General features: G+C 42.9%; 1 protein-coding gene across 1 annotated transcript in view; it reads right to left on the reverse strand.

Moving 5' to 3' along the window:
• Positions 1-24,104: 24,104 nt before the first annotated feature.
• LOC112113854 (nodal modulator 1) overlaps positions 24,105-27,255 on the reverse strand; it is a 34,777-nt gene continuing 31,626 nt past the window's right edge. Inside the window, exons 29-31 of the mRNA XM_024210298.2 lie at positions 27,041-27,160; positions 25,893-25,985; positions 24,105-25,271 (exon numbers count right to left, since the gene is read on the reverse strand). Coding sequence (XP_024066066.1) covers positions 25,140-25,271; positions 25,893-25,985; positions 27,041-27,160 — 345 coding nt within the window. The 3' untranslated portion in view covers positions 24,105-25,139. The remainder of the gene's footprint in view (positions 25,272-25,892; positions 25,986-27,040; positions 27,161-27,255) is intronic.

Below are 27,255 nucleotides of genomic sequence, written 5' to 3' on the forward strand. Positions count from 1 at the left end.
GAGCATAATGTGCACAACACTTCAATTCTTTGTCATAAATGCTTATTCACTTCCAAGATTACAGAATGTGACCCAGTATGTGTGTAACTCCCACTACCCAGGCCCAGGAGAGTATATTAATAGTAATACCTAGCTCTTGCATAGCATTTTTCATCAGTAAATACCAAAGCACTTTCCAAAGGAGGTCAGTATCATTCCCCTTTTACAGATTGGGAAAGTTGAGGCAAAGAGAGAAGTAATTTGCCCAAGGTCAACCAGGAGACCATGGCAGAGGTGGGAATAGAACCCAAGCCTTTGAAGTCCCCCTCCAGAGCTAGAGTAAGTAGGCTGCACAGTAAGCAACTCAAGAGTTACTCCTCTGTGTCAAAGATTTGAAGCTAGAGAAGCACCATATCGGTCCAACTCAGACAACGACATGTAGAGTTTGAGAGCCCAGAACTATGTGAAACTAATCAGATTTCAGTTTGCAACATGGCCTTTACAAAAAAGCAGCTTTCCTCCTTTTGCCAAATTGCCTGAAAATTGAGACTGGTTCAAGGGGGACATTTCAAATTTGGAGCTTTCGGTGAATCTGTCAGAAGCAAAACTCCCTGAGGTATTTTCCTATGGTCCCTCCCCTCCACAGGTCTGGTAAGCAGAGTGCTCAACCAATCCACCTTGTCTCCAAATAGGGAGCCCAGTGCTTAATTTGTAATGAAAGAGATGCTGGGGCTCAAGCAATTTTTTACTTTCATAACTGATGTGGCAAGCCAAGAGGTGCCAGGGCTATGAATTGCCAAGCCTAGAGGCACTGGGGCTCAGCCCTGGCAAGCCCTGGGTTCACACTGGCTTGCCTTGAGATGTCTGCAGCTGGTCTGCTTTATCCTCTCCCCCAGTTTCCTCACTCTGCTTGAGGGTGAGGCCTTAGGCCTGTGCAGGCAGTGAAGTTTATTTGTTTATAATAATGGTAAAAGGGATATTTAAGGGAATCCATCACCTACCAATGAAGGCCGCATGTCTCAAATACATCATATATCCAGCTGAATTTCTCAGCTTTTAGGGCTGTCCTTCATAATAATAAGGTTCTGATAAAAGTTTTGGGCTTCTGCTATATGGTCTGCTTGCTCTGATTGTTTTCATAGATTTGTAGATTCCAAGCCAGAAGGGACATTATGATAATTTAGTGTGACCTCCTATATCACACAGGCCATAGAACTTCCCCAAAATAATTCCAGTACAGATCTTTTAGAAAAACTTCCAATCATGATTTTAAAATTGCAAGAATCCCCACGAACCTTGGTAAATTGTTCCAATGATTAATTACTCTCATCATTAAAAATATACACCTTATTTCCCATTTGAAATCATCTAGCTGCAGCTTCCACCCATTGGATTATGTTCTACCTTTCTCTGCTACATTAAAGAGCCCATTATTAAATCCCTTAAACTTCTCTTTGTTATGCTAAATACATTGAGCTCCTCGAGTCTATCACTATAAGGCATGTTTTCTAATCCTTTAATCATTCTCATGGCTCTTCTCTAAACCCTCTCCACTTTTTCCAACATTCTTCTTGAATTATGGGCACCAGAACTGGACAGAGTATTCCAGCAGTGGTGTAACCAGTGCCAAATACAAAGATAAAATAACCTCTCTACTCCTACTCCCGATTCCCGTTTATGCATCTCAAGACTGCACTAGCTCTTTTGGGCACAGTATCACACTGGGAGCTCATGTTCAGTTGCTTACCCACCACAATCCCCAACTCTTTTTCAGCGTTGGTTAAGATTTGGAATATCTGTTCTGTGGGAAATTCTGACATTTTGAAGTTTGTTGGGACAAAACCAAAAACTTTTGAAATTTCCTACGAAACAAAATTTGTTTAAAAAAATTAATTTTGGATCAACCACAATGTCCCATCTTGATAAAATCTAAATGTTTTGTTCTAATTTCAATTTTTATTTTAGATTATAATTTATATAATCAAATTCATTTGGAAACAAAAAGTAGTTTTGAAAGAAAACATCAGAACATTCCATCCTCATTAGGTCAAATATGCCAAGCAGCTGTAAACCTGAGGGGTTAATTTATGTAGGCTGGTGATTACATGCTATAAAGTTAGGAAATATTTTCATCTAAAGCATAAATGGAAGTAACCTTTCTCAACAGAGGCATCTTAACAGACATTATATAAACACCTGCTGGAGAACACATTGGTGATTCAGCTGGACTCGTTCCCTTCAGTTTTAATCAAAAAGCCATCATTTTGGGGTCTGTTTTATAAATGACAAAAGGACCACTAGGTCAAAGAAATGCATTTTTCCTGGGGGTGGGCAAGCATTTGAGCACACTGGATAGATTTTGTTTTCTAGTTGGATTTTTAAATCAGAAATGTAAGCCTACATTCCCTACAATGAAAAACAAATTTGATTCTTCAGAATTCCATTGAGCTTCCCACAAACCAAATAATCCTCAGCAGGGAGGTACAGATGTGCAGATGGCCCTTCGTATTATATCCTTTACTGTCAAACTGAAGGAAATTAGAAGAAACCAGAAACTAGCAAACAGCCCCCTGGCAAGAGATAGGAAAAGACCGTGAGGAGAATGGAAAGGCAGAACTGCAGGATATTCATCTGCTGCTGTTCTCCTCTTGTGATGTGAAGGATGACATCAACACAACTGAAAAGGGACAGGGCCAACAGGAAGGGAAATATTTAAGATTCTGCTTTAGGAAAACGAGCTGATGATCAGGCTCTGTGTGAGTTAAGGAGCTAGCCACAGCACTTCTATCATGCCGAGTAAATGCAGTGAGGCACAGAAGACTCAGAACAGCCTAGTTCTTAGCACCTTCTCATTTCACAGTAGATCATGTTTTACAAGGGCCTATAAAATTGGTGTTGGGGGCAAATTTCTAGATGATGAAGTGGATTTTTTTTTTTTTTTAATAGTAAGGTCTTGATTTTCTAAGAACCCGTGACTTCCATTGAAGTCAATGAGACATGCAGCTGCCCTGCTCCTCTCCACATCAGGCCCTAAATATTTATTATCTGAAGGACTTTCCTCATCAAAATTTTTAATATAAATCAAACTGTATTTCCAAGCTTTGTTAGTGTCCTTCCTGAATTCTTTTCTTTACTTTTTCCATCACAGGGTAATTCATTGTAAATTGGTTTCTTTCTAAACATCATTTATAGTGGTCAGAGCTACCTTAGCTAGGTGATTATGACATTAATGTGTTGTTTATAATTACAACAACACTTTGAACTTACCTAGCACTGGTCACCTGAGAATCTCACAGAGTTGTATAAAGGGCCACGTACAGCCTTCCAATCTGCACACACAAATCCCCCTGGTTTCACTCAGAGTTGCACACACATTAGCTGAGGCAGAATGAAGTATCACCACATCCCTTGGTAAAGGGAAATTGAGGTACAAAGCAGTATGTCACATTTTTAAAACTGGACCCTGATTTTTGGTGCCTCGGTTTTTTGAGACTCCAACTTGCATCTCATTTTCAAAGCTGCTCTGATCCTGCAATTCCCAGTGACATCAGTTTGTCGGAGAAAAACTGAGTTCTCACTTTTTGTGCTTCCACAAGTTGGAATTTGGGGTGCTCAACACCTCTAAAATTCAAGCCCAGAGTGTTTCAGGTCAGGCAGCCAAAGTCACAGGCCATGTCTGAAAATAGTGGATTAAGGCACTTGGCCAAAGGCATATGACCAATCAGTAGCAAAGCCAGGGGAAAAAAATGATTTCCATTTAATTGCTCTACCAACTAGGCAACAATCCTTTACAGAACAGGAAGGATGGATCTGTGGTTAAAGCTGTGGACTCTGCCTCAGGAAATTTGGGTTCAGTTCTTAGCTCTGCTACAGCCTCCCTGTGTGACCTTGGGCAAGATACTTAATCTTGTTGTACCTCAGTTCCCCAGCTGTACAATGGGGACAATATTCAGATTCTGTGAATAGATTGTAAGCTCTTTGGCGCAGGGATTTTGTCTTACGATGTGTATGTACAGTGCCTAGCTGTGACATTTTCTTGGGGCGCCAGGCCTAAGAGTCAACTTGATAACCCCCTGCCTCAGCGAGCGAGAGACTTGCTGGGGTTAAACTTGGTGTCAACTTCCCCTCACCCCAGTCTATTAGCCACCCAAACAATCTCCTCAGAAGCCCTGCCAGCCTTCACTCCACCTTGCAGGTAACACTGGGTGTACCCTGTTGTGAGAGAACTGGATTTGACGCAACTCGCAGCCATTTTGTGCTCTTAACCCCCATGGGCTGGAAGCAAGAACACCACATAGGCTGTGGTGCTGGAACAATTTTTATAGTGTGGGTGCTGAAGTTGGAAACCATGTATTTGGATTATTACTACTTCAAGCCAGGGGGTGTGGCAGCACCCCCAGTTCCAGCATTTAGGCATCTAGGAATAATCTGGCCTGGGCTCAGACAGAACACAAACAGCTGTAAGCTGCAGTTTTACTGACTGGGATAGATAGAGTGAAAGCACAGATTCATGAGAAGGGGCGAGGGGTGGAAAACTTTCCTTGATTCTGGTTGTCTGTGTTTTTAAGTGTGGTGGGGGGTTTTTTTGGCTGAAGCTGCTTTGCTGCTAAGTAGAATAATGAATTATTATTGGCTGTTGCTAAGGAAATTGTTAGCCTATTGTTTTTCTCCGGACAAAGCACATCAGGAGTTTAGTTAGAAATTGTGCTTTGGAGAAGTTTGGATTTTCTACGAGCAAGGAGTCACTACCATAAAAACTCCACAACAGCTAGGTGGAAGGCTGGCCACTGGAATCCTGTTGCTGTCATTCAACACCACCTCAGACTTTGAGTAACTAAGTTTCTTGGGGTTCAGTGGGGTGCTGTAGCCCAATTGCTACTTTAGATGTATACTTTGTATTCAATAAAAATAAGGATTTTGGGGTGGAAGCTCTCTTGTGTGTACCAATCAACAGTCGGAGTTGTTGTTTCCCCCACTGATTTATTTGCTGACACCACTTGGAAAACAGAGCCTAGTTACCACAGCTGTGGGTTCAGATAACCCCGGATAACAACTCCAGTTCCCAAACACTTCAGAAGTGTTTCACTGTCGAGTCCAGCCCCTGCCACTGGACACTCACAGTAATTACCAAGGCCACTGTCTCCAAAGAGACAGCGTACACACCAGATTGCAGGATTCAACTGAGGATGCCCGTTTTACTTAATATCACAGCAGAGAGATGAATTTATAATCATAGTGCTGGAACTAGGGGGTGCTGCAGCACCCCCTGACTTGAAGTGGTTTCCATTATACACAGGATTTACAGTTTGGTGCAATGGCTCACAGCACCCCCCAATATAAAAATTGTTCCAGCACCCTTGTTTATAATAAAAAGGGAATAAGTTTAGTGATAAAGAACAGAGAATCCAAGATGTAGTGAACAAGAATAATGAGAGCAACAGGTTACAAATAAAACAGAAGTATAATGCACTTTTGATAGACTAAACCTTAACAAGCTACTGTACAATCTTTTGCCTAAAACTGTCTCTCACCAAAGCTTTCCTGCAGAGCTGGCTGGTTTTCAGTCAGACCAGGATCCAGATTTCATGATTCCACTATACACTACAAGGGGTTTCTTCAGTAAATGGGTAACAAAGGGGTTCTTTTTCCTTCTTCTTATAGTCCAGTAAACCTTTGAAATGTCTCCTTTTGAAGCGTATCACCAAGTAAGACTCTTCTCCCCTGTCACTTGTTCTGCAGTGCGTTGGTGCCCTGCTACCTTCACGTCCCCATGTTAACTCATTTCTCCTGTTTACTTCACTTGCAGATGTAACTCCCCTTGTCTTTGACTCACAGTGCTTAATTGACATAGACAGGGATAGTTGCATAGACAAGCTTTTGTCTGGCAGAAGACCTGTTTGTCCACTCTGCCCTGTTACAGACTTTAAAGTATAATGTCAATAGGTGTACATAATTCCTCATAGGCCTGGTCTACACTAGGCGTTTATGTTGAATTTAGCGCCGTTACATTGAATAAACCCTGCACCCGTCCACACCACGATGCTATTTAGTTCGATATAGAGGTCTCTTAAATTCGACTTCTGTACTCCTCCCCAACAAGGGGAGTAGCGCTAAATTCGACATGGCCATATCGAATTAGGCTAGGTGTGGATGGAAATCGACGCTAATAGCTCCGGGAGCTATCCCACAGTGCACCACTCTGTTGACGCTCTGGACAGCAGTCCGAGCTCGGATGCTCTGACCAGCCACACAGGAAAAGCCCTGGGAAAATTTGAATTCCCTTTCCTGTCTGGGCAGTTTGAATCTCATTTCCTGTTTGGACATCGTGGCGAGCTCAGCAGCACTGGCAACGATGCAGAGCTCTCCAGCAGAGATGGCCGTGCAATCGCAGACTAGAAAGAGGGCCCCAGCATGGACTGATCGGGAAGTCTTGGATCTCATCGCTGTGTGGGGAGATGAGTCCGTGCTTTCCGAGCTGCGCTCCAAAAGACGGAATGCAAAGATCTATGAGAAGATCTCTAAAGCCATGGCAGAGAGAGGATACAGCCAGGATGCAACGCAGTGCCGCGTGAAAATCAAGGAGCTGAGACAAGGCTACCAGAAGACCAAAGAGGCAAACGGACGCTCCGGAGCCCAGCCCCACACATCCCATTTCTACGAGGCACTGCATTCCATCCTTGGTGCGGCCGCCACCACTACCCCACCAGTGACCGTCGACTCTGAGGATCGGATATTGTCCACGGCCGGTTCCTCGGACATCTTAGCGGACGGGGAAGATGAGGAAGGAGATGAGGAGGATGAGGCAGTCGACAGCGCTTCCAACGCTGATTTCCCCGACAGCCAGGATCTCTTCATCACCCTCACAGAGATCCCCTACCAACCGTCTCCAGCCGTTAACCAGGACACAGAATCAGGGGAAGGATCAGCCAGTAAGTGCTTTAAACCTCTAAACATTTATTTTTAACAGAACAGGAATTTTAACAATACCAACAATGGGTTTCTCATGATTAGTTTGCCCTAGGCGCTTAACGTTTCAGTCCCTGGCAGTGCAACTATTAAAAACAAATCTAACAATGTCCGGTTTGGCATGATTGTTCTGCCCAAGCCGCTCTACTGTTTAGTCCCTGCCACTGCAGCTACAGTAAAATGCGGTCTACATGTCCGGGGATAGAGCAGAAATCCTCCTAGGACATCTCCACGAAGCTCTCCTGGAGGTAATTGGAAAGCCTTTGCATCAGGTTCCTGGGGAGAGCGGCCTTATTGGGTCCTCCGTAGTAGCTAACATTTCCGCGCCAGGAGACCATCAGGTACTCAGGGATCATTGCCCTGCAGAGCATGGCGGCATACGGCCCTGGTCTTTGCAGGCTTTCCCGGAGCATTCTTTCTTTATCTCTGTCTGAGATCCTCATCAGGGTGATGTCGCTCATGGTGACCTGCTTTGAATTAGGTAGGGGAATGTTAGTATTGGGACTGCTTGCCCGTTCCTTTACAGAACTTTAACCGCCGGTTTACAGCCACGCGGTGGAGGCGGGAGAGGGGCGGCATACAGGGATTTTTCCCTGGGACAGCCGCGAGGGGGTGGGACAGGGGCAGAGTTGATGCTGGCCGGATTGCTGGCAGCAGGGACTAGCATTGCTTTCAGTGCGAAAGGAGGCCAGTGCTACTATCAAAGTTTTAAGCAGCCACAAGTGTACGGCTTACCATGTCTGCCTGCTACCCAAATTCTGGTGTCCTGCCCCGCTTCTCAAATCGGCAGTGCAAGACCCCAGGCACTGAATGCGAGGGCTGAAAATTCGACCTTGTCCTGAGTGCGCATGTGATAGGTACAGTGCATGGTCTTGTTCACAGAGAAGGACTATGTTCTTTGTTCAGCTTCTCTGTAGACAAAGTTAATAGTCACAGGTTACCCTGCTCACTCTGGAACCTAGCTTTCAGAGCCTCCCGGATGCATAGCACATCCCACTGGGCTCTTCTAACCGCCCGGCTGTCTGGCTGTGCGTAATCAGAAGCCAGGCTATTTGCCTCAACCTCCCACCCCACCATAAAGGTCTCCCCCTTGCTCTCACAGAGATTGTGGAGCACACAGCAAGCTGCTATAACAATGGGGATATTGGTTTCGCTGAGATCACAGCGAGTCAGTAAGCTTCTCCATCTCCCCTTGAGACGGCCAAAAGCACACTCCACCACCATTTGCACTTGCTCAGCCGGTAGTTGAAGAGTTCTTTTTCAGTGTCCAGGGCGCCAGTATAGGGCTTCATGAGCCAGGGCATTAGCGGGTAGGCTGGGTCCCCGAGGATCACTGTAGGCATCTCCACATCCCCAAGAGTTATTTTGTGGTCCAGGAAGTAAATACCTTCCTGCAGCCGTCTAAACAGACCAGAGTTCCTGAAAACGCGAGCGTCATGAACCTTGCCCGGCCATCCGACGTTGATGTTTGTAAAACGTCCCCGATGGTCCACCAGTGCTTGCAGCACCATTGAAAAGTACTGTTAATGTACTGGCTGGCCTGGTGGTCCGGTCCCAGGATAGGGATGTGAGTTCCATCTATAGCCCCACCGCAGTTTGGGAATCCCATCGCGGCGAAGCCATCTATGATGGCCTGCGCATTTCCCAGGGTCACTACCTTTGAGAGCAGTACCTCAACGATTGTGTTGGCTACTTGCATCACAACAACCCCCACGGTAGATTTGCCCACGCCAAAGTGGTTCGCGACTGATCGGTAGCTGTCCGGCGTTGCAAGCTTCCAGAGAGCTATGGCTACTCGCTTCTGGACAGTCAGGGCTGCTCGCATCCGGGTGTCATTGCGCTTCAGTGCAGGGGACAGCAACTCACAAAGTTCCATGAAAGTCCCCTTCCGCATGCGAAAGTTTGCAGACATGCAGCACTATGCGGTCCCACCAGTCCCGTGCTTGTTTCCCGGGCCCAGAATCGCCGTTCCACAACATCCACATGACCCATTGTCACCGTGATGTCCTCGGCGCGGGGTCCCGTGCTTTCTGACAGGCCTGTGCTACTCTCAGACTTCAGGCCCTCACCGCGGTGCCGTAGCCTCCTCGCCCGATTTATCTGCATCTGCCTCTGGGAAAGGTGGATGATAAGCTGCGAGGCATTGACAACGGACACAACTGCAGCGATGGTCGCAGCAGGCTCCATGCTCACAGTGCTGTGGCGTCCGCGCTGTCACTGACCAGAAAAGTGCGCGAACTGATTTCCCGCCGGCGTTTTCAGGGAGGGAGGGAGGGCGGTAGTGACGGACGGATGACGACAGTTACCCAAAAGCACCCTCCACACATTTTTTTACCCAGAAGGCATTGGCGGCTCGACCCAGAATTCCAATGGGCAGCGGGGACTGCGGGAACTGCGGGATAGCTGCCCACAGTGCACCGCTTCCAATGTCGACGCTTCCCCTGTTAGTGTGGACTCACAAAGTCGAATTACTGTCCTTAGTGTGGACACACACGTTCGACTTTGCAATATCGATTCCACATTCGATTTAAGTGAAATCGAACTACTCTCGTAGTGTAGACATACCCATACAGTGGTAATGCATACACTGCACAGGGATATTAATGACCAATGTGCTACCAGCTTTCATTAGATACCTTACAAGACACATTTTTGGATAAACACTTTGAAAATAGTATAATGAGTTTGCCAGGCCTGAAAAGATTTGTTGATACAGATTAACAAACCACCCATGGGCCTCAGTGTCAGACTAGCACAATGGGTCTCAATCACGGTTGGGGCTGTTAGGTGCCACTGCAAATGCTAAATAACAATAATAATGAAACAATATTTATGCCACAGTTCTCAGCTCCCTGCTAGCTTAATTAAATGCAAACCAGTATTTTCAAAAGACAAATCTAACATTTAATAAATCCCAATGTTTCAGGTATTTAGGCATTGCTGTGCTCAGCTTTGCAATACCCAACTGATTTAGAAACCTATATTTCATTTTCAAAAAGGATTTAGGCACTTAGGAGTTTAAAGCCTCTCAATGGGCTGTTTGGCTCCTAAATGCCTTTTGAAAATGATAGAGGCTCCTAGATCAGTTAGGTGTCGCAACGTTGAGCACAGCAAAACCTAAATACCTTTAAAAAATCTGGGCCTAGGTCTTTCAAAAGACCGTATCTGAAAAGCAAAGGTCACTCCTCCTACGCTCTCCCGAGCATGACTAGACCTCATCCTGAAAAGTGATGTCAAAGATCTTTCCTAAGTAGCCTTTCCATTGCCCACGACAATGTTACCCCTTAAAGATATGAGACTACTGGGCAAATGAACGCAGATGATTCTCAGGGCACATAGAATATGCAAAACCATTTTAATTTACTGGATGTAGAATTTTGACTTTGACACTTAATATAATTATTGGAGAAATTATTCAAACTAAGAAGATTAATGGCACAATAATTTCTAATTTACTTAATGAGCTTTGATAAGCAAAAAATGATTTCAGCTTCAGATCTAAATGCTGATCACCAGAACCAGCAGCAGGAGTCTTGCTAGCTGTATGATTAAGTCAATCCCAGGTTTAAACAATTAAAGACAAATACACAAAAAGAGGATGGAAGAGCATCTCCTAAGCAGATCCACATCAGAGCTGAGGAAACCATAGTTTGCAGTTTATAGTTCAGAGTGAGTCTCTAATGGCTAGAGAGCAAAATGAACCTGGTCCCAGAGCTGTCTAAAGGACTGCAATGGCAAGAAGGCTCTTAAACCACATCTGCTACTGATTGTGATGTGATTTGCATCCCACTCCTAGCATGGTCACAAACTAAGTTACCTTTCACTCTTGAGCAGAGAGCATGCTGTAGGATTTAGGCGGAGGGGGACTGTTTATAGCAAGATTTCTCTGCTGGTGCAGTAGGTGGGTCAGTAGACGGCACCGGATCACACCCTAGCAGGCGAGTGTGGAAAAATTGGACAAGTCCTGTGGTAGCTAGAACCCCATGGGAATGACATCAGGTAATGAAGCACCTTTAATCCTTTCTCTGCTCCTCCAATCCTTGCTACACCTGCTCTGCACTGCCCATTTCTTCTCCAGTTCCTCTTCCCTCCTCTCTGCCCACAGGTGCTTTCATCCCTCAGGACACACAAGTTCAAGGGCTATGCAGCTAGATTCCTCTTGCAGTGGTGCTTCACGGGAGTGGAGTAGGCCCAGTAGTATTGTAGCTTGTACAGTAGTTGCTCAGTTTGCTTCCAGGAAAGCCCCGTTGCTGCAGCAACCCTCTCTTTGGAGCAGACGTCATCAAGGCTTAGTTCATCTGGTTTGGCTGTTGTAAAATCAGCTGACCCAAGTACAAGACTGTTTTGGATCCCCTATGCTTTACCCTTCTACTGGCAGAGTGGTCAATTCTCTCGGAACCAGCTTTATTTTCATTACAGGGGGATAGGCACTAAACAAACAAATCACTGAGTTTAATCCCTAATACTGAAGCAATCTCTTGGAAGAATCTACAATGTTTGGTGCTACCAAAACATGTGTGGCTGACATATAAGACAACAATATAATAATGCATTTTAAGCTTATGGAACTAGGGTGACCAGATGTCCTGATTTTATAGGGACAGTCCCGATTTTTGGATCTTTTTCTTATATAGGCTCCTATTACCCCCCACCCCCATCATGATTTTTCACACTTGCTGTCTGGTCACCCTATATGGAACAGAACCCAGGTATGTAGACATAAACCAAAGTTACAAGGCTCCATATTCAATATCTTGCTTTCAGAGCCTAGCAATTTTTTTAAAATGTTTTATGTGCCCTAAAAATCATATCAAAAACATAACAGTGCACCATTGTTACCCTAGGTCAGCCTGCATACCACAACAGACACTAAATTATTGTTCAGTTAAAATAAAATTGCATTTTTAAGGTTGATTTGACATTGCATTAGCTGCTGTGGCCGCCCAGCACTGACAAAGGACATGGAGGAAGTTCTATGTGGGACAGAAATTGACGTGCTAATATATACCAACACAAGGGTATTATTTCCATTATTAAAATTAATGAACACAATAATCACAGACAGCATTTGCTACCAGAAAGAACATGTACTCAGTGACCTAGCAAAAAGCTCAGGTACTTTTTATGGATGGAGTTTCTTGCTAATTAGTTTGACAGAGAAGAAAAATGTTACATGGTACAATATGGAATAAAAACTAATAACCAAGAGCATTTATGTCTTTTCTGCCTTTCTAACTTCCATGCCACTTCTCTTCTCCATTTATTTGCCCAGTACTTGAACGAATGAAGACAGCAAACAGAGAGGGAAAGCTTCTGATTGCATAGTCCAGCCTTAGTTTACAGAAAAACTGGGCTGCATGAAGTGTTTGTATTTTCTGTAGTAGAAGAGCTGTCTACGTGCTGACAAAAAGTACCAACCTGATAACCTTGGAGATTGACATCCTAATTAGCCACAAATGGCCATAGTTTAGGCCCCAGTGCAGCAAAACACTTAAGCACAAGTTTAAAGCTTGTGTTTAAGTGCTGGATCAGAACCTCAGGGCTTCTCTACATGGGGACATCCAGGAAAATTAATCCAAATTAACTAAAGGTGTGATTTTGAAGTGGATGAGTTAAACCACATTAAATCCCTGTGTGGAGGCGGGTATTCAGAATTAAAGTGGCCTTAATTAAATTCAATTGAATTCACTTTGGAATTAAACTAAACCAAATTAATACCCCTTTAATTTTGAATGAGATTGTTCACACAGAGGTTTCATGTGGTTTAACTCACTGGTTCTCAAAGTGTACCCCTGGGAGATGCAGAAGTCTTCCCTGGGTATATCAGCTAATCTAGGTATTTGATAGTTTTACAACAGGCTACATAAAAAACACAAGCAAAGTTAGTACAAACAAAAATTTCATACAATGACTTAATACTGCTCTGTATACTATACACTGAAATGGACGTACAATATTTATATCCCAATTGATTTATTTTATAATTACACCTCTACCTCGATATAACGCTGTCCTTGGGAGCCAAAAAATCTTACCGCGTTATAGGTGAAACCACGTTATATCGAACTTGCTTTGATCCACTGGAGTGCGCAGCCCCACCCCCCTGGAGCACTGCTTTACCACGTTATATCCGAATTCGTGTTATATCGGGTCGCGTTATATTGAGGTAGAGGTGTATATGGTAAAAATGAGAAAGTGTGACACTTTTGTATTTTTATGTCTGATTTTGTAAGCAAGTAGTTTTTAAGTGAGGTGAAACTTGGGGCATGCAAGACAAATCAGATTCCTGAAAGGGGTACAGTAGTCTGGAAAGGTACACTTGTTTAACTAATCCACTTCAAATTCACACCTTTAGTTCAGTTGGATAAACTCTCCTGGATGTCTCCGTGTAGACAAGTCCTGAGTGATCTGGAGATGTTGTGCCAGCATCCAGGCAATACGAGTTTAGGAACCAGAAGTGCTCCCGCTGACATGAGGGAGATTTTCAGTGAGGAGGATAAGGTTCTATCAGAAACTTTTACTCTCAGGCCTGGTCTACACTACGACATTAGGTCAGCATAACTACTTTGCTCAGGGGTGTGAAAAATCCACATCCCTAAGTGATGCACTTAAACCGACCTAACCCCTGGTGTAGATGTAACCCACACACACCTCCTGGGTGTGGTGTTCTGTCCCATGGGAGGAGAGGGAAGGGCAACGGACAGACAAACAAGGAGTCTGCCCTACAGCAAGTTGAGCTCATGCGGTAGAGACTCATTTAGTTCCAGAAGTCCCAGATTCGATCCCCGCCACTGACGACCAGGGTCTGTCGGTGTTACAAGTGGGGGTTTGGCCAGGATTTCAATAGGGAAGTCTCTGAAGCCTGGGACACACTTCCTCAGCTAGGGGAAGTATGTAACCAACACACCTCCTGGGCGTGGTGGTCTGTCCCCTCTAGTGGCATCGAGACCACTTAGAAAGTGAGAGATGAACGAGTTTGCTTAATAGCCAGTTGGCTTTTAGCTCATGCACTAAGCTCCAGAGGTCCCAGGTTCGAGCCCACCCGCTGACAACCAGGGTCTGTCAGTGTTACATAGACACAACTAGGACGAAGGGAGAGACAGCGATGGGAGAACTCCTCCTGTCAGCACAGGGAGTGTCTTCACTGAAGCGCTACAGCAGTGCCGCTGCATTGTTTTAAATAGGGTGAAGCCTTTAGCCTGTCCCATGAGGGAAGAAAGTACTGAAAAAACTTCTGGTTGATTCAGAACTAGGTCCAAAGGTAGCTACATCTGGCCCTCCTGTCCAAAAAGGTAATAAATGGGTGTGAAATAAAATGGTAGACCAGGGAAGCTAGCTGGAGCTTCAAGGACCACTGAGGAAATTTTTATGCCATGTTGAGGATCCTATTTTTATCTTATGATACTCCACATATAGGTTTCCTGTTCCCTCTTTTCAAGGAAGTGTCAGTAGTGGCCTTTGTCCTGTGGGGGCCCCCTGCAGGTCAATTCTGGGGTCCCTATCTGTGGGGAGCAAAATGGTGTCCTCCTCCCAGGTAGGGCACATTCTGGCTCCACTACAACTCTTTGTCACCAGGGACAAGTAACTGACTCACCATGTTAGGGGGCTCCCTCGCTGCCTTAGGCCCCCAGCGATTGCATGTGGCAGGTGCCTAACGCTGCCACTGAAAAGTGATACTGTTCCTATGGCCTGCGAATCAGGGAACCTGACTCTGCCATGGACTTGTTCTGTCATCTTGGGTGAATGTCTGTGCCTCAGTTTCCCCATCTGTGAAATGAGCTTAACGCCACCACTTTCTAAATTGCTTTGAGACTTATCACCGAAAAGTGCTCCTGCTCCCGCTGCAGTCAATGACAAAACTCCCCTTGATTGCAATGGCACAGGATCAAGACTTATAAGAACTAAGTATTATTAATAATGGGAGTTATTATTCCCATTCCTAATGTGTTTAAGCACTTGTGAAAATCTCCCTAAGGCCCTAGCTGCATCTTTAGGTGCTTAAATCCCTTTAAAAATCTGGCCCTCAATGCTCCAGGAAGCCTTGCTATAGTAAAAGTTAAGAGCCTACTCTTTGTTCTGGTTTTAAATAAAGCGCCAGGCTAATAAAGCACCAGTGTCCAGCTCGCTGGCTAGCCAGTTCCTCAAGGAGCCTCTCCTTTTTCATGATTTGGGGAGCCGGGAGGGGGGGGAAATCTGGACAAATAAGGTTGGGATTCTCAGAACCACCACAAGAAGCAAGGTGCCCGATTCCCATTGAAATTCAGTGCTAACTGGGCTCTATCTCCCTTAGACACCTTTGAAAATCCCAGACTAAATGGTTAAAATTGTAGGAAACTATCATTTTGGAGAAGCACAGGAGCAATTCCTTTGGCTCTTATTAAGCTGGATTCTTTCATATGTGCATGCAAATCAAATTCAGTGATGAGTCATTGAAAATATTACCCTATTATACTTTGACAATTACTGGTGCATATTGTTGTTTCACATATTATTTACATATTATTATAAATTTATTCATTGTCACTGCTCCTCTTTGAAATGTTGATGATGTGGAAGCGAGTGGGTAGAATTTCTTTTTCTTCATTGCAATACCTTGATCTTTTTTAAACATGGGACCCAATCCTGTAAACTGGTTTTCATATGCCACTCTCCGATCAGTATAGTAAGCTCATGGACTCATACTCTGGAAACTGTATAGTTCAAAAATAACACAGATAAATATAAAGACATTATCTCCAAAGCACAAATAGTGTCTGTCAGATGAACTTTGGCTCTCTTTACATTGGAGTTTACAGAGAAGCAAGGGTAGGCGTGGAAAGACAAATTGTCTCTGCATCAGATCCTACAACCAATAAAAATAAAGTTTACTCTCTTCTTTCAATCCAACAGCCAGTATCCAGACTTCTAAACAATCAAGACACCACCCAAAAGCTCTCAGTACCCCCACCAGAGTCTGAATCCTATTTATTTAATGGGTTAGGGTGACATTTTCATAAGCACCTAAGTGACTTGGATGCACAAGCATTATTGAAAGCTAATGGGACTGGTGTTCTTAAATCAGTTGGGTTCTTTTGAGAATCCCATCCTTAAACTTCTACAGTCTGGCCTCAAAAAGTTTATCAAACTAATTAGACAGGTATTTCCTTGTGTCCTCACCAAATAGGTGCCATTTCCTACAGCAAAGCATGTGCAGTCCTGCAAAAATAGCAGCCGCCTCCTTACTAAGCCCAGAGTCAGTAACGTCGTAAGAAGTGCCTAATTTTAATAATGTGAATAATCCCACTGATTTCAGTAAGCCTACTCACGTGCTTAACATCACGCACATGCTTAAGTACCTTGCGGAAACATGGCCTTATCATTTAAGAAAGGTCAACAGCGAATGGCTTTAATCAGAATCAGTGACCATCTCTGAGCATTTTTAGGAGCAGTTTCTTTCAGGGACTGGAGCCATACACTTCTTTGTGGCCATGTTTAGTACACTTGTTCTTACCCTGCTGACACCTCATTTGTGTCCCTCTTTTGATAAATTTAATGATCCTGTTGCATAGACAGCTTCTTGTCCACTCAGGCATTTGGCTCTAATCAGAAACAAAAGCATTCTAGAGCAGCTTGAGGCTCAGTGAAAAAAGAGCAGTGCTGTATGCCGTAGAAGTGGTGACAGACAAGGTGATCAGGAGGGGAGCAGATTAAGGCAAATGTTTCAGGTAGAATAGAAATAATAGAAGTTAAAAGGCTAGCAATAGAGAGCTAGTGAATGTAGCAGTTGTAGAGTCTCTGCTACTCCTTGTAGCCAATCTGCTTTGCCAATTATTGGCTGGAAAGGTAAAGTACATCAGGAAAAGGATAACCATGTTAATTCAAAATGATGAGAGCACTCAGTTTGTTGGTACACATAGAAAGAAATGCAAATGAGACAGCAACTTCTCAGAGACTTAAGGGTCAGAAGGGACTGTCATGATTATCTAGTCTGACCTCCTGCATACTGCAGGCCACAGAACCTTCCCCCCCCCCCCCTTTAATAGACCCATAATCGCTGGCTGAGTTACTGAAGTCCTCAAATCATGATTCAAGTTACAGAGAATCCTCCACTTAAATTAATTTAAACCTGCAAGTGACCCAGGCCCCATGCTGCAGAGGAAGACGAACCTCCAACAGGTTCTCTGCCAATCTGACCTGGAGAAAAATTCCTTCCCAACCCTAAATGGTGATCAGTTGGATCCTGAGCATCTGGGCAAGACCCACCAGCCAGACACCTGGGAAAGAATTCTCTGTAGTAACTCCAAGCTCTCCTCATCTAGTGTCCCATCACCAGCCATTGGAGATATTTGCTGCTAGCAGCCTTAGATTGGCTACATGCTATTGCGGGCAGTCCCATCATACCATCACCTCCATAAACCAAAGATAAGGTTCAGGTATCTAAATATAAAAGAATGAAGTACTACATTTAGAGTTACTGACAGACATAAGTGGAGGCTCTTAAACTGTTCAACAGGGCTGCAGAGATGAATGACAGGTTACTGTGGATGAGGCATGATGGAAGATGTGAAAGGTGGAGATACCCAGCTACACAGAGGTACAGCACACAGATGTAGGAGGATCGGACTTCATCTATAGAAAAGATGAAACTATACCAAGCCCTAAACAATGCACAGCTATAATGTTTCTAACTAGCAGATGGAGTGGGCCCCCACAGTGAATCACCCAGTTCTAAGGGAGTCTGCAGGCAGGTAATTGTTATGGAAGCACAAAGGAAATAACCAGCAGACAGCTGGTGAGGGAAAATATAGACAGTGCCACGCCCTCGCAGATTTGATATATAATGTGACAAAAGACATAACTACAACATTTAAAGTGTGCTTCTCCTCTGCGAAGTGGCATCACAAAGTTCCAGTTTTATTGTGTCTCACTGACACATGGCTTGTCTCAGTTTGAGAAGCCATCCTTTTCACTTGGAAAGTGACCGCAAATTCCTCCTAGATTCTAAGACCCTTATTCTGCCATGAGCAATATGTGCGTGGACTTGTGTCTACACAGAGCCTATTTAATATCAGTAGGCGTCACATGCAGCTCATTGCAGGACTAAGGCCTAATAGTCAAGCTGGCTTTTTTTCTTTCCCATTCATCATCACCGGTAACAAAGATTCTGCAGGCTATATTCTGCCCGTATTTACTATCCTACAATCCAATCCAAGTCCCCGTTGAAGGTTAATAGGGTGCAGCTGCGGGCAGAATGCAAACACTTTTTCTGACAATTTTTTTTTTTTTGTATTTGATTTCCTTGTTTCTTAAAAGGAGAACTTGCCTTTGCTTAATAAAGTCTGCATGTAAATAGTGCCACTTCACCTAATGACAGTGCTGCTCACTAGTATGGCTGGAGCCAGTTGGCCGTTGGGTTACATTTGGCAGGCATATCTTCACAGCAGAAAGAAATCCAGGCCCCGATCCTGCAAGGAGATGTGCAGAGGCCGACCGTTGTGCCTAGGCGAAGCCCTGTTGAGACCCTCTAAGAGGGTTCACCCCCCCTGCCTCCCACTATAGAGCTGGGGGGAAATCTTAACTTTCTTTACTTGAAATCTTAGGATTTGCAGGATATTCTATAATGTAGAAAAAACTAGAGACCATAAAACCAAAATAATTGCCTTTTTAAATAAAAATGCCTGTGATTTTTCCCCCCTGCCAGATGTTAGGGCAGCTTTTGGAGGGAGTTTAATGGTTTATGGTTTACAAAAAACATTTTTTATAAATTCTAAGTGACTAAACTCACAGTGGTAAGCAAAGGAGCTAGAGTCTTGTTGGTGGGGATTTAATTACTCTGGTGTCGACAAGAGTAAGTAGTAAAGAAAGAGACACGGGGCCTGCTCCTGAAGGCAATAAAAAACAGGTTTATCTTTCACTGTTTAGTGAGCGTCTGGATATGATAAATTCTATAACCTCTGGTGAGTGTTTGATGTTTTCTCATAATATATCACTGGGTTTCAAGTAAACGTAGTTTTAGGCTATAAAGGGAACATAAAATATGAACCAGGGGGGAAAAAAGGCTTGAGACAATTGTCAAGCGATATGAAATTCTTAGGCTCAAATGACCTCAAAAGCCAGACACTACTGAGGGGGAAGAAAATGGAAGATTATATAAAGAACAGAGGGCAATAATATAGTCATATTGATTCCATTAAAAACAAAGTTTAAAATGATAATGGAAGCCAAAGGAGCTAGGCGATAAACACATAATGCATATACAGGAATTACACACACACGCCCCAATACGCAGCAAAAACTCCTGGGCAGGTTCACACACTTCTTTTGTCCTATGTGTGGGCTTATCCTACAGTTAGGTTAACAGAAAGATGAGCTCACACCTATCAACCTCAACAAATCATAGAGGTTAAGGCCAGAAGGGACCACCAGATCATCTAAACCGACCTCCTGAAATGACAAAATTTCACCCAGCTCATATTACTTAAAGGTTGAAAATGTACAGGCAAAACACACTGGAGGGAACACTCCCACACTGGTTGAGGGAGGATGGTTCAGTAGTTAAGGGCCTAGTCTGGGTTTTATTCCCTGTTCTGCCCCAGACTCTCATTGATCTTGAGTAAATCTCTTAAACCCAGATTTTTAAAGGTATTTAGACAAGTAAAAATGCCAATAGGTCCCTAGGGGGGTTTCAAAACTGTCTAGGTACTTAACTCTCACTGATTTTGTAGAAATTCTACAGAATCTATAACACCAGTAGTATGGGATCTAGTCCTGAATTCAGCAGGTTGGAGCTGGGGAGAGTGCTTTTGAATTTCTCAAATTAATGTATGCAGTTTTTCTAGCTACACTTAGACTATGCAGAGCATATGATTTATGCAATGAAAGAAGAGAAGTACAGCAGGATTCAAATGGGAGTCTTAGATAAATGGAGGAGGGTGTTGCACTAACACAGCAAGCCTTTGTATTCACATAATACCAGCAGAAATCAAAACACCTAAGGACAACACTGGCTATCCGTGTCACATATGGCATTTGTGGTCAGCCTGGGCTGGCCTCACATTTCTTACCTTATTTTTCTCTCTTGTTTTGGCAGCTTTGCATGGATCCCTCATTTCCTGCTGTGGGATCTCCTAGTCTGGGTAAAGCTGGGATGTCCCATCGTGTATCAATCACTAGAGCCAGCTCTTTACCCTGTATTTCAGAATTAGTTACCGAATTCGAGCATAAATCAATAATCTTACTTTTCCTCCTGACCTACATATATAAAATTCAAGAAATTGCTATCCAAAAAATGTAGTCATTTGAAAAATGTATTTCTCTCCTAGTCAATGAGAACTCATTTAGAAAACATTCTGATATTGAAATCCAGATCAAGAAAGTACATTAAAGTCCTTAGGTTGGAGTTAAGGTTACTGGACTATTAAGAAACACATTTCTTTATATGTGATTAAAATGTATGCTTATTTCGTGGACATTACAAGACTTGACATCTTTAACTATTCATTGCCTCGCTTTTAAAATGCTTTTGTTTTATAAATAACGATAGTAGTTATCGATCACAGTTTCAGGGTAACTGCACCTGTATTCCCTCTCGGTGCTGCCTTGTGGGCACTCACTGGTTCCCAGCCACCTCTCTTGGGGGGAGACCTGTGTCTCACTACTGTCTGACTGGGGATTTTAAAGCTGCACAGCTCCCTGCCTGACACTGTGATATCCCCCAGCAAACCAGACTGCCTAAAAAGCCAGCGCCTGTGCTTTGCTTTCTCTCTGAGGGCTATGACCAGTGTGTGTTGCCCACAGTGATTTTACCACATAGCTCCTTCTAAGCATATTTATTCTAAAGGTAAAAAGCATTACAGAGACAATATTAAGGACAATAAAAGAACCTACATGCATGCTAAAAAAACACTTACCAACAGTCACCCTTAACTCTAACCTATGGCTCTGGTAGGTTTTAGTCCTTCAAACCCCACAACTGAGTTTTCCCTGTGGTTATAAGTTCATCCCTCTGAGATCCAGAACCAGAACAAAGGTTGGGCAGATCAGCCATTTCTGTATAAAGCTCAGGTCTGACCTTGGTCTTCTGTAACAGGTAATCAGCAGCCAACTACTCTGTCCTCAGCCTTCAAAGGGCTGGATTTTTGCATAATCCAAGTTGGGGAATTTTAACCTCCATAAGGAAATCCACTTAACACTTATTATCCCCAAAGTCCATACTTGTCTGGCACATTTTCAATATAGTCTTTTCAACTCCCAGGCTCACATGTCCTCCCTAGAGTAGTTACATACAATCCTGGCCCACATAATACATAAATTATATGAAATAAAGTCTTTCAAGGATATTACAGGAAATCTCCCTATCGGTCACAACTACACAGGTGTTACTAATCAACATTAGCTATTTTTGAAACAAAGTATTTTTTGGTTTTGGAATATGCCTTGATTTGTCATCTGTAATAAAAAGGCTGCATTGTGATTTAAACTGAATCATTGAGATAATACACTGTAAACATTCAATCTCAATGATCCATTTCATTTTTAAACAGAATCTTAAGCACATGTGCTACGCTGTTGAAGAATCACACAAATAATATACAGGAACCAATGTTGCATTTGAAAAAAATGTTATGGAAAAAAACAAAATTGACGACCACCTCTAATTCTAAGTCCCATTGCCACTAGGACTCAGACATTTGACATATTTCAAGTAACCAGAGTGAATAAATTAGCTAGGTCTTAGATTATTGGATATCTGAGAAAAACAGATGACTTTTTTCCCAGTAAGATATACCTCCTAAGTGCAATATGTTCACACATCCTACTGCCGATTAAGTACATGACCCACCCGTCCATCTGACATACACCTCTACCCCGATATAATGCAGTCCTCGGGAGCCAAAAATCTTACCGTGTTATAGGTAAAACCGCGTTATATCGAACTTGCTTTGATCCGCCGGAGTATGCAGTCCCGCGCTGCCCCCACCCCCCGGAGCACTGCTTTACCGCGTTATATCCGAATTCGTGTTATAGCGGGTCATGCTATATCGGGGTAGAGGTGTAGTTGCCAGCAAACTGATGCCCTTGTGCTACATGCAAACTGACAAACAGGCACCCACTTGGGAGCTTGCACCCATGTGCAACACTGGCATTTTCAATAGATGGTAAGGGCAAAGGTCCAATCCAACCCATATTTAAGTCTACAGAAAGAGGCAGACCTGGTACCATGGAAATCTATTTAAGCACTCAGATGCAAAGTATACTCCTAAACTGAAGCACTGGTTTCTGCATTTGAATTGTGAATTTCTGAAAAGCCTTATATGTGCATACAGTGTAAGTGAGAGAGATGCAGAGAGTCAATAAGCAAAGGGCCCTGATAACACTCAACTGAAAACAGTCTTCTTCTTGGGTTGGTTATAAATCTGATTGCAGGTTTTACGAGTGGAATTGGGGGCACTAACCTAGGGTACCAGTACCTCGGTTTTAGTGTGTCAGGTGAGCTTCTGAAAATAGTCTTAGCTCTTAGCACACGCTTTATTTTTCCCCATTCTCCAAATGTATTCTGACTTTTCTGCCAATCTGAAAAGAGTGAGCTAGACAATCATTAGAATTAATTTTTCACACTTGTGCTGCACCCTCCATTCCAAAGCACTTTAAACTGAATAGGCTGCTGATGTGCTATAAGAAGGGAAGAGGAGAGGGAATTTTGGTCACGGACATTGAGGCATATCCCTTGCCAGAGAGCCTGATGCTGTACATATCTATACAGAACAGACAGCCCCTCTCTGAGGAGTCACTTGAAAGACCCCCCCCAACAGAATACATTTAAAGGAATGAAGCCTCCTTGGATTTGAAGCTGTAATTTTCATCAGTCTTGTATTCTCAACCTCAGGTTTGCCCTTCTACGTTGTGTTCATATAATAGGAGAATGCTAGTAGCATTCAGATTTTTCTTACAGTTCCCAACAATGAAAGATAAACATTGATCTATGTATAAACTTAGTGTGGGCCCAATTCTGGGAAGAGGTCTGTAGAGTGTAGACACAGACTCATACACTGCACTCACATGGCCTTCCTCATGGCATCCTAGAGCCTTGAATGTAAGTCCTTTGCCAGAGTTGAGCCTAAGGCTACGTCTAGTCTACAAGATGTGATTATAGCATGGGTCGTTACACTTGTGCCAGCTTCAATCTGCCTCACATGGGTCTCAACAGTAGTGAAGACGTGGTGCATGGGCTAGCTGCACATATACAAGTACGCAGGGAATCTGGGTACATACTTGGCTTGCTAACCCATGCTGAAGCCTGTGCCACCCACCCCACCTACACTACTGTTGCTACCCATGCTAACTAGGTTAAAGCTAGGACAGGGGGTGCCTATCTGTGCTACAATCACATGTGTAGATTTACCCTAAGATAGGAGCTATTTGGCTGAGGCAAGTGGATACTACTTAAAATGTCAATCCATCAGCAAATTCCACAAGACCAAAATTAGAACATTTAAACTTCCCTCGGGTATTTTTAAAATCTGCATCTGCATCCTCCCCAGACCAGCCTTTCATAGTTTACTGCACTAAAAACAAAATCAAAATGTTAACAATTCAAGCTTGTTTTTAAAATAAATTATATAGGAAAACAAAGGATATCTGTATTTCATCTTGGCAATATAAATTAAGAGGTCAATAAATAGAGCATAATTTATTGCAAATGCATCCCAAAAATTCAAATGCTGTAAACACTTTCCCATTACATTCCCAACATTCTTCATTTTTATATTCTTAAAGGTTCTCTCCAAAGGAGAGGTTTTGTGTGTGCTGCAATGACAATTGCTGACGGAGAATGTTCACTGAATGTACTGAACTTTAATTATTTAGGCCCACACTAATGTAAGAAGTATTAACAAAACTATCATGAAACCTTTAGCATCCAGATCTCTTCTGACAATGGTAATGTCTTTTGGGTTTAAATGTTTAATGTAACCTAACTTTCTTTCAGGTCCTGTAAAGGGGAACATTGCCACTCACTGGCAACATCAATGTCAGTGCACAATTCAGAGATGTTTATGTGCATTTTTCAAAAGCTCTAAACCTTTATGGTACCTGTCAATAAAAAGCCCCATTAACATTTAAACTCTATATGCCTAACTGCCCACTTCAAACAAGAATCAGAAGAGACAGTCATCAAGAAGTAGAGTTAATTATTGTGCTCTGTTTTACTAGGACTGCATTTGTCTGAGAATTCCAACAGTTCAAATTTCTGCTCATTAAAACAAATAAAAAAATGAAACAAATTACAACAACTTAAAGGCAGCCCTCCAGCAGGCAAAGTGGTCACACGTGGCGTGAGAGTTTCAGAAAAGGCAGGACCATAGGCCATGCATATTGCAGTTATGATGCATTTTAACTTCAGGAAGGAAGGTATAACTTGCTGCATCCACTTCGTGAAAATTGGAGGTTTACAGAGTTCACATTACGTACATAAACTTGAGATTTACACGACTTTTGCAGTGGGAACACAAGCATATATATCAGACATTAACACTAGTCATCAAGCCAAGGACTGTCTTCATCTTTGTCAAGCAAACATTTGGCATTTAACTAAAGATAATTTACTCACTGGGCAAGCATTGATTACATTGCTGTGCAAACAATAGCTAACCTTAAATTGAGTTTTTGAACTATTTACACACACAAGATATAGTTCTCCAGTTCATACAGATCCATATAAACTTCATATTTCATGGACCTATTCATTTAACAGAACTCCCTGATGGCTGACCTAATAGAATTAAGTGGATGGTTGGAAAGATAAGGAAGCGGACACCTCCCCCTCCCCCAATAATAAAGGCTGAGAGGTAAATCAAAACCATTTTTATTAGAACTGTCCCTGCAAAGTTATCTGTGAAGATGAGTGTGTTACATTTTTAGACCAATAGGAGGCTTCCAATAAGGAGACAAATATTGTCTTCGGTATGGAAGAGCTGTTCCGAGTGACAACAGAGCCATTCAATTCTTTATTTTAAAACAAGACAATCTGTAGATGCCATAGAAAATTTACAACCAAAATGTAGTGACTCTGAGAAAGGACTCACATAGTATAATGAAAATTTCAAGTCAATAAAGTCCACAGATTCATCAAAAATATGGTTTAGTGGCCAGGCTTCTAAAACTCCTTGGGCTCCAACCTGACAGAAGTGTCACTTCATGCAATCATTCCTTTCACCTCACGTCCGTCTTGTTTTCTGTTTTTTTGCTTGTCTCTTTGCATCCTCTGGGCCACCCATGTCTGAACCTGTCTGTCCAAGTGCCCGCACTCCTTGCAGTCGACTTGTCAGCTGTAACAGCAAGGGAATAAGCTGGGAAAGAAAGGGGAAGCAGGATATTACTATGATGATATATGCATTTAGAATTATAACACTCTATAGTACTTCTCAGCTAAGCATTTTTACAAACAGATCGTAGACATGCCCTTCGTGCAATAGGTTCAAAGACTGGACCATGGTAAATTCTGAATGGGAAAGGGTCTAATCCAAACCTCCTGGAAATCTTAAAGCTCAAATATTGTTTCTGTCTGGTTGAAATTCAATAATTAATGCCTACTTTGAATTCCAGCAAGCAAAACATGTAACGGGGTTGGTGTTATAATCCCAAAAAGAGAAGAGAGATTTGGCTCACTATGAAGGAAGTAAAATACACTTACATCAATGACAGCTGTGATTGGTTATCTGGCATTGTTCTTTCCAGGACCATCATCAGACCAACTGACCAAAACACACAAGCAGCATAGGGACCAAAACACTAACACTAAAACTAAATATGCAGGTATTTAAGAAACTCTAAAGCATTTTGTTTCCTGACATTTAACCCTGTTTTCTTACTTCTATTTAGACATCCACATCGGTGGTACCCTCATTTTATGCAACACAGTACAAAATGTTATGGGGAGTATTAGAATAGTAAAACAGAACTTTTACTACCTTATCGTGATTGTAACCAGCTAACAGCAGGAGCAGTGTCAGAGGCAATGCGATGTAGGATCCTTGGGGAATATCTTGTTCAGGCAACTTTCTCTGCAAACAACAATGGCCACTGGTTTTCAGAACGTTTCTTGCTGTTTTACCTATTAAATCTCTCAACTTTAAATGACTAAAAACTGATTGACAAGAGAATTGTGTGGCATGTTCACCACTTACTATGTGACCAATTCCTGTTCAAGTGACGTTGTAGGAGGACTACGTCCTCCATTGTAGAAGCAATCTTCATTCAGCTCAGCTCACCTGTTAGCTGGGGAGCTTGTTTTTAAAGTTCATGCATTAAGGCAAGTCACTACACTGCTTTTAACAAGGTACATTGTGATTTACCTGACATGATACCTAAATATCACCAGTCGCGTGAATTATTCTACAACAACTACACTACTAGAGGAGCATCCAGGCACACCTGCATCCTTCACCCAAAACTGCCATTTCATGTTTCCCTCCTATTCCACTGGGGTCTAGATGTGCACTGAAGCAGAAAAGAAACCATCCATTTAAGTGCCACACACAGAAAACATGGCTACACTGGCAGAGGCAGAGCCTGTCCATACATTTTAAGATCTCTCTCACGGGAGGGGTGGAAGTTTTACTCCGTGTTAGTTTGGAGAATCCCCCCGCTTTAACTGACAGTCTTGGTTCCAAGTCTCATTCTTTACCAGTAGTAACTAAGGACTTTCCTAAGTGACACTCCTTACCTAAGAGTCATTGTGGAATTACTATGGCAACCTCTTTCCCTTTTAAGCCCCAACACATTTCAGCCATTAGCAAATCTGAATTACAGTGTCATGGCTGCAACTCTTTCATGCCACTGCCATCACTTACTCCACAGGAGCTAGGTATGGCAGCTTATATGACAAGTATTAGGTCACTTGTTGTTTGAGGCCTCCTATGTATGCATGTTCCTCTGTGCACCAGATCCAACTTGCACTGAAATCAATGGCAAGACTTCCACGGGAGACAACGAAGTTAATGGAAGTCTTGCCATAGGCTTCAATGGAAGTCTAGAGAAGCATACAAGCTACAATACCCAGGCACAATACCTCAAGTTCAACTTTGAAAATGAACAAGTTAGAACACTAGATACTTACAGTGGGACTGAAGACCAAAGTGATGTGCTTGTGGTATCCAGTGGCAGTGAACGAAACTTGCGGTAGGGTGTAATCATACTGGGATTTGGACAATGTGGAATCCAAGAGCACCACATAATTCTGGGTGTAAAAAATAAAATCAATTGCCAGCTCCAGTAGAAAATATGAGGTTCATAGACAGGAGAAGATTCAAATGTAATAGTCGTTTTAACAAG

Source organism: Terrapene carolina, unplaced genomic scaffold, assembly GCF_002925995.2.
Source record: "Terrapene carolina triunguis isolate 2854851 unplaced genomic scaffold, T_m_triunguis-2.0 Scaffold93, whole genome shotgun sequence".
Lineage (NCBI taxonomy): Eukaryota > Metazoa > Chordata > Testudines > Emydidae > Terrapene > Terrapene triunguis.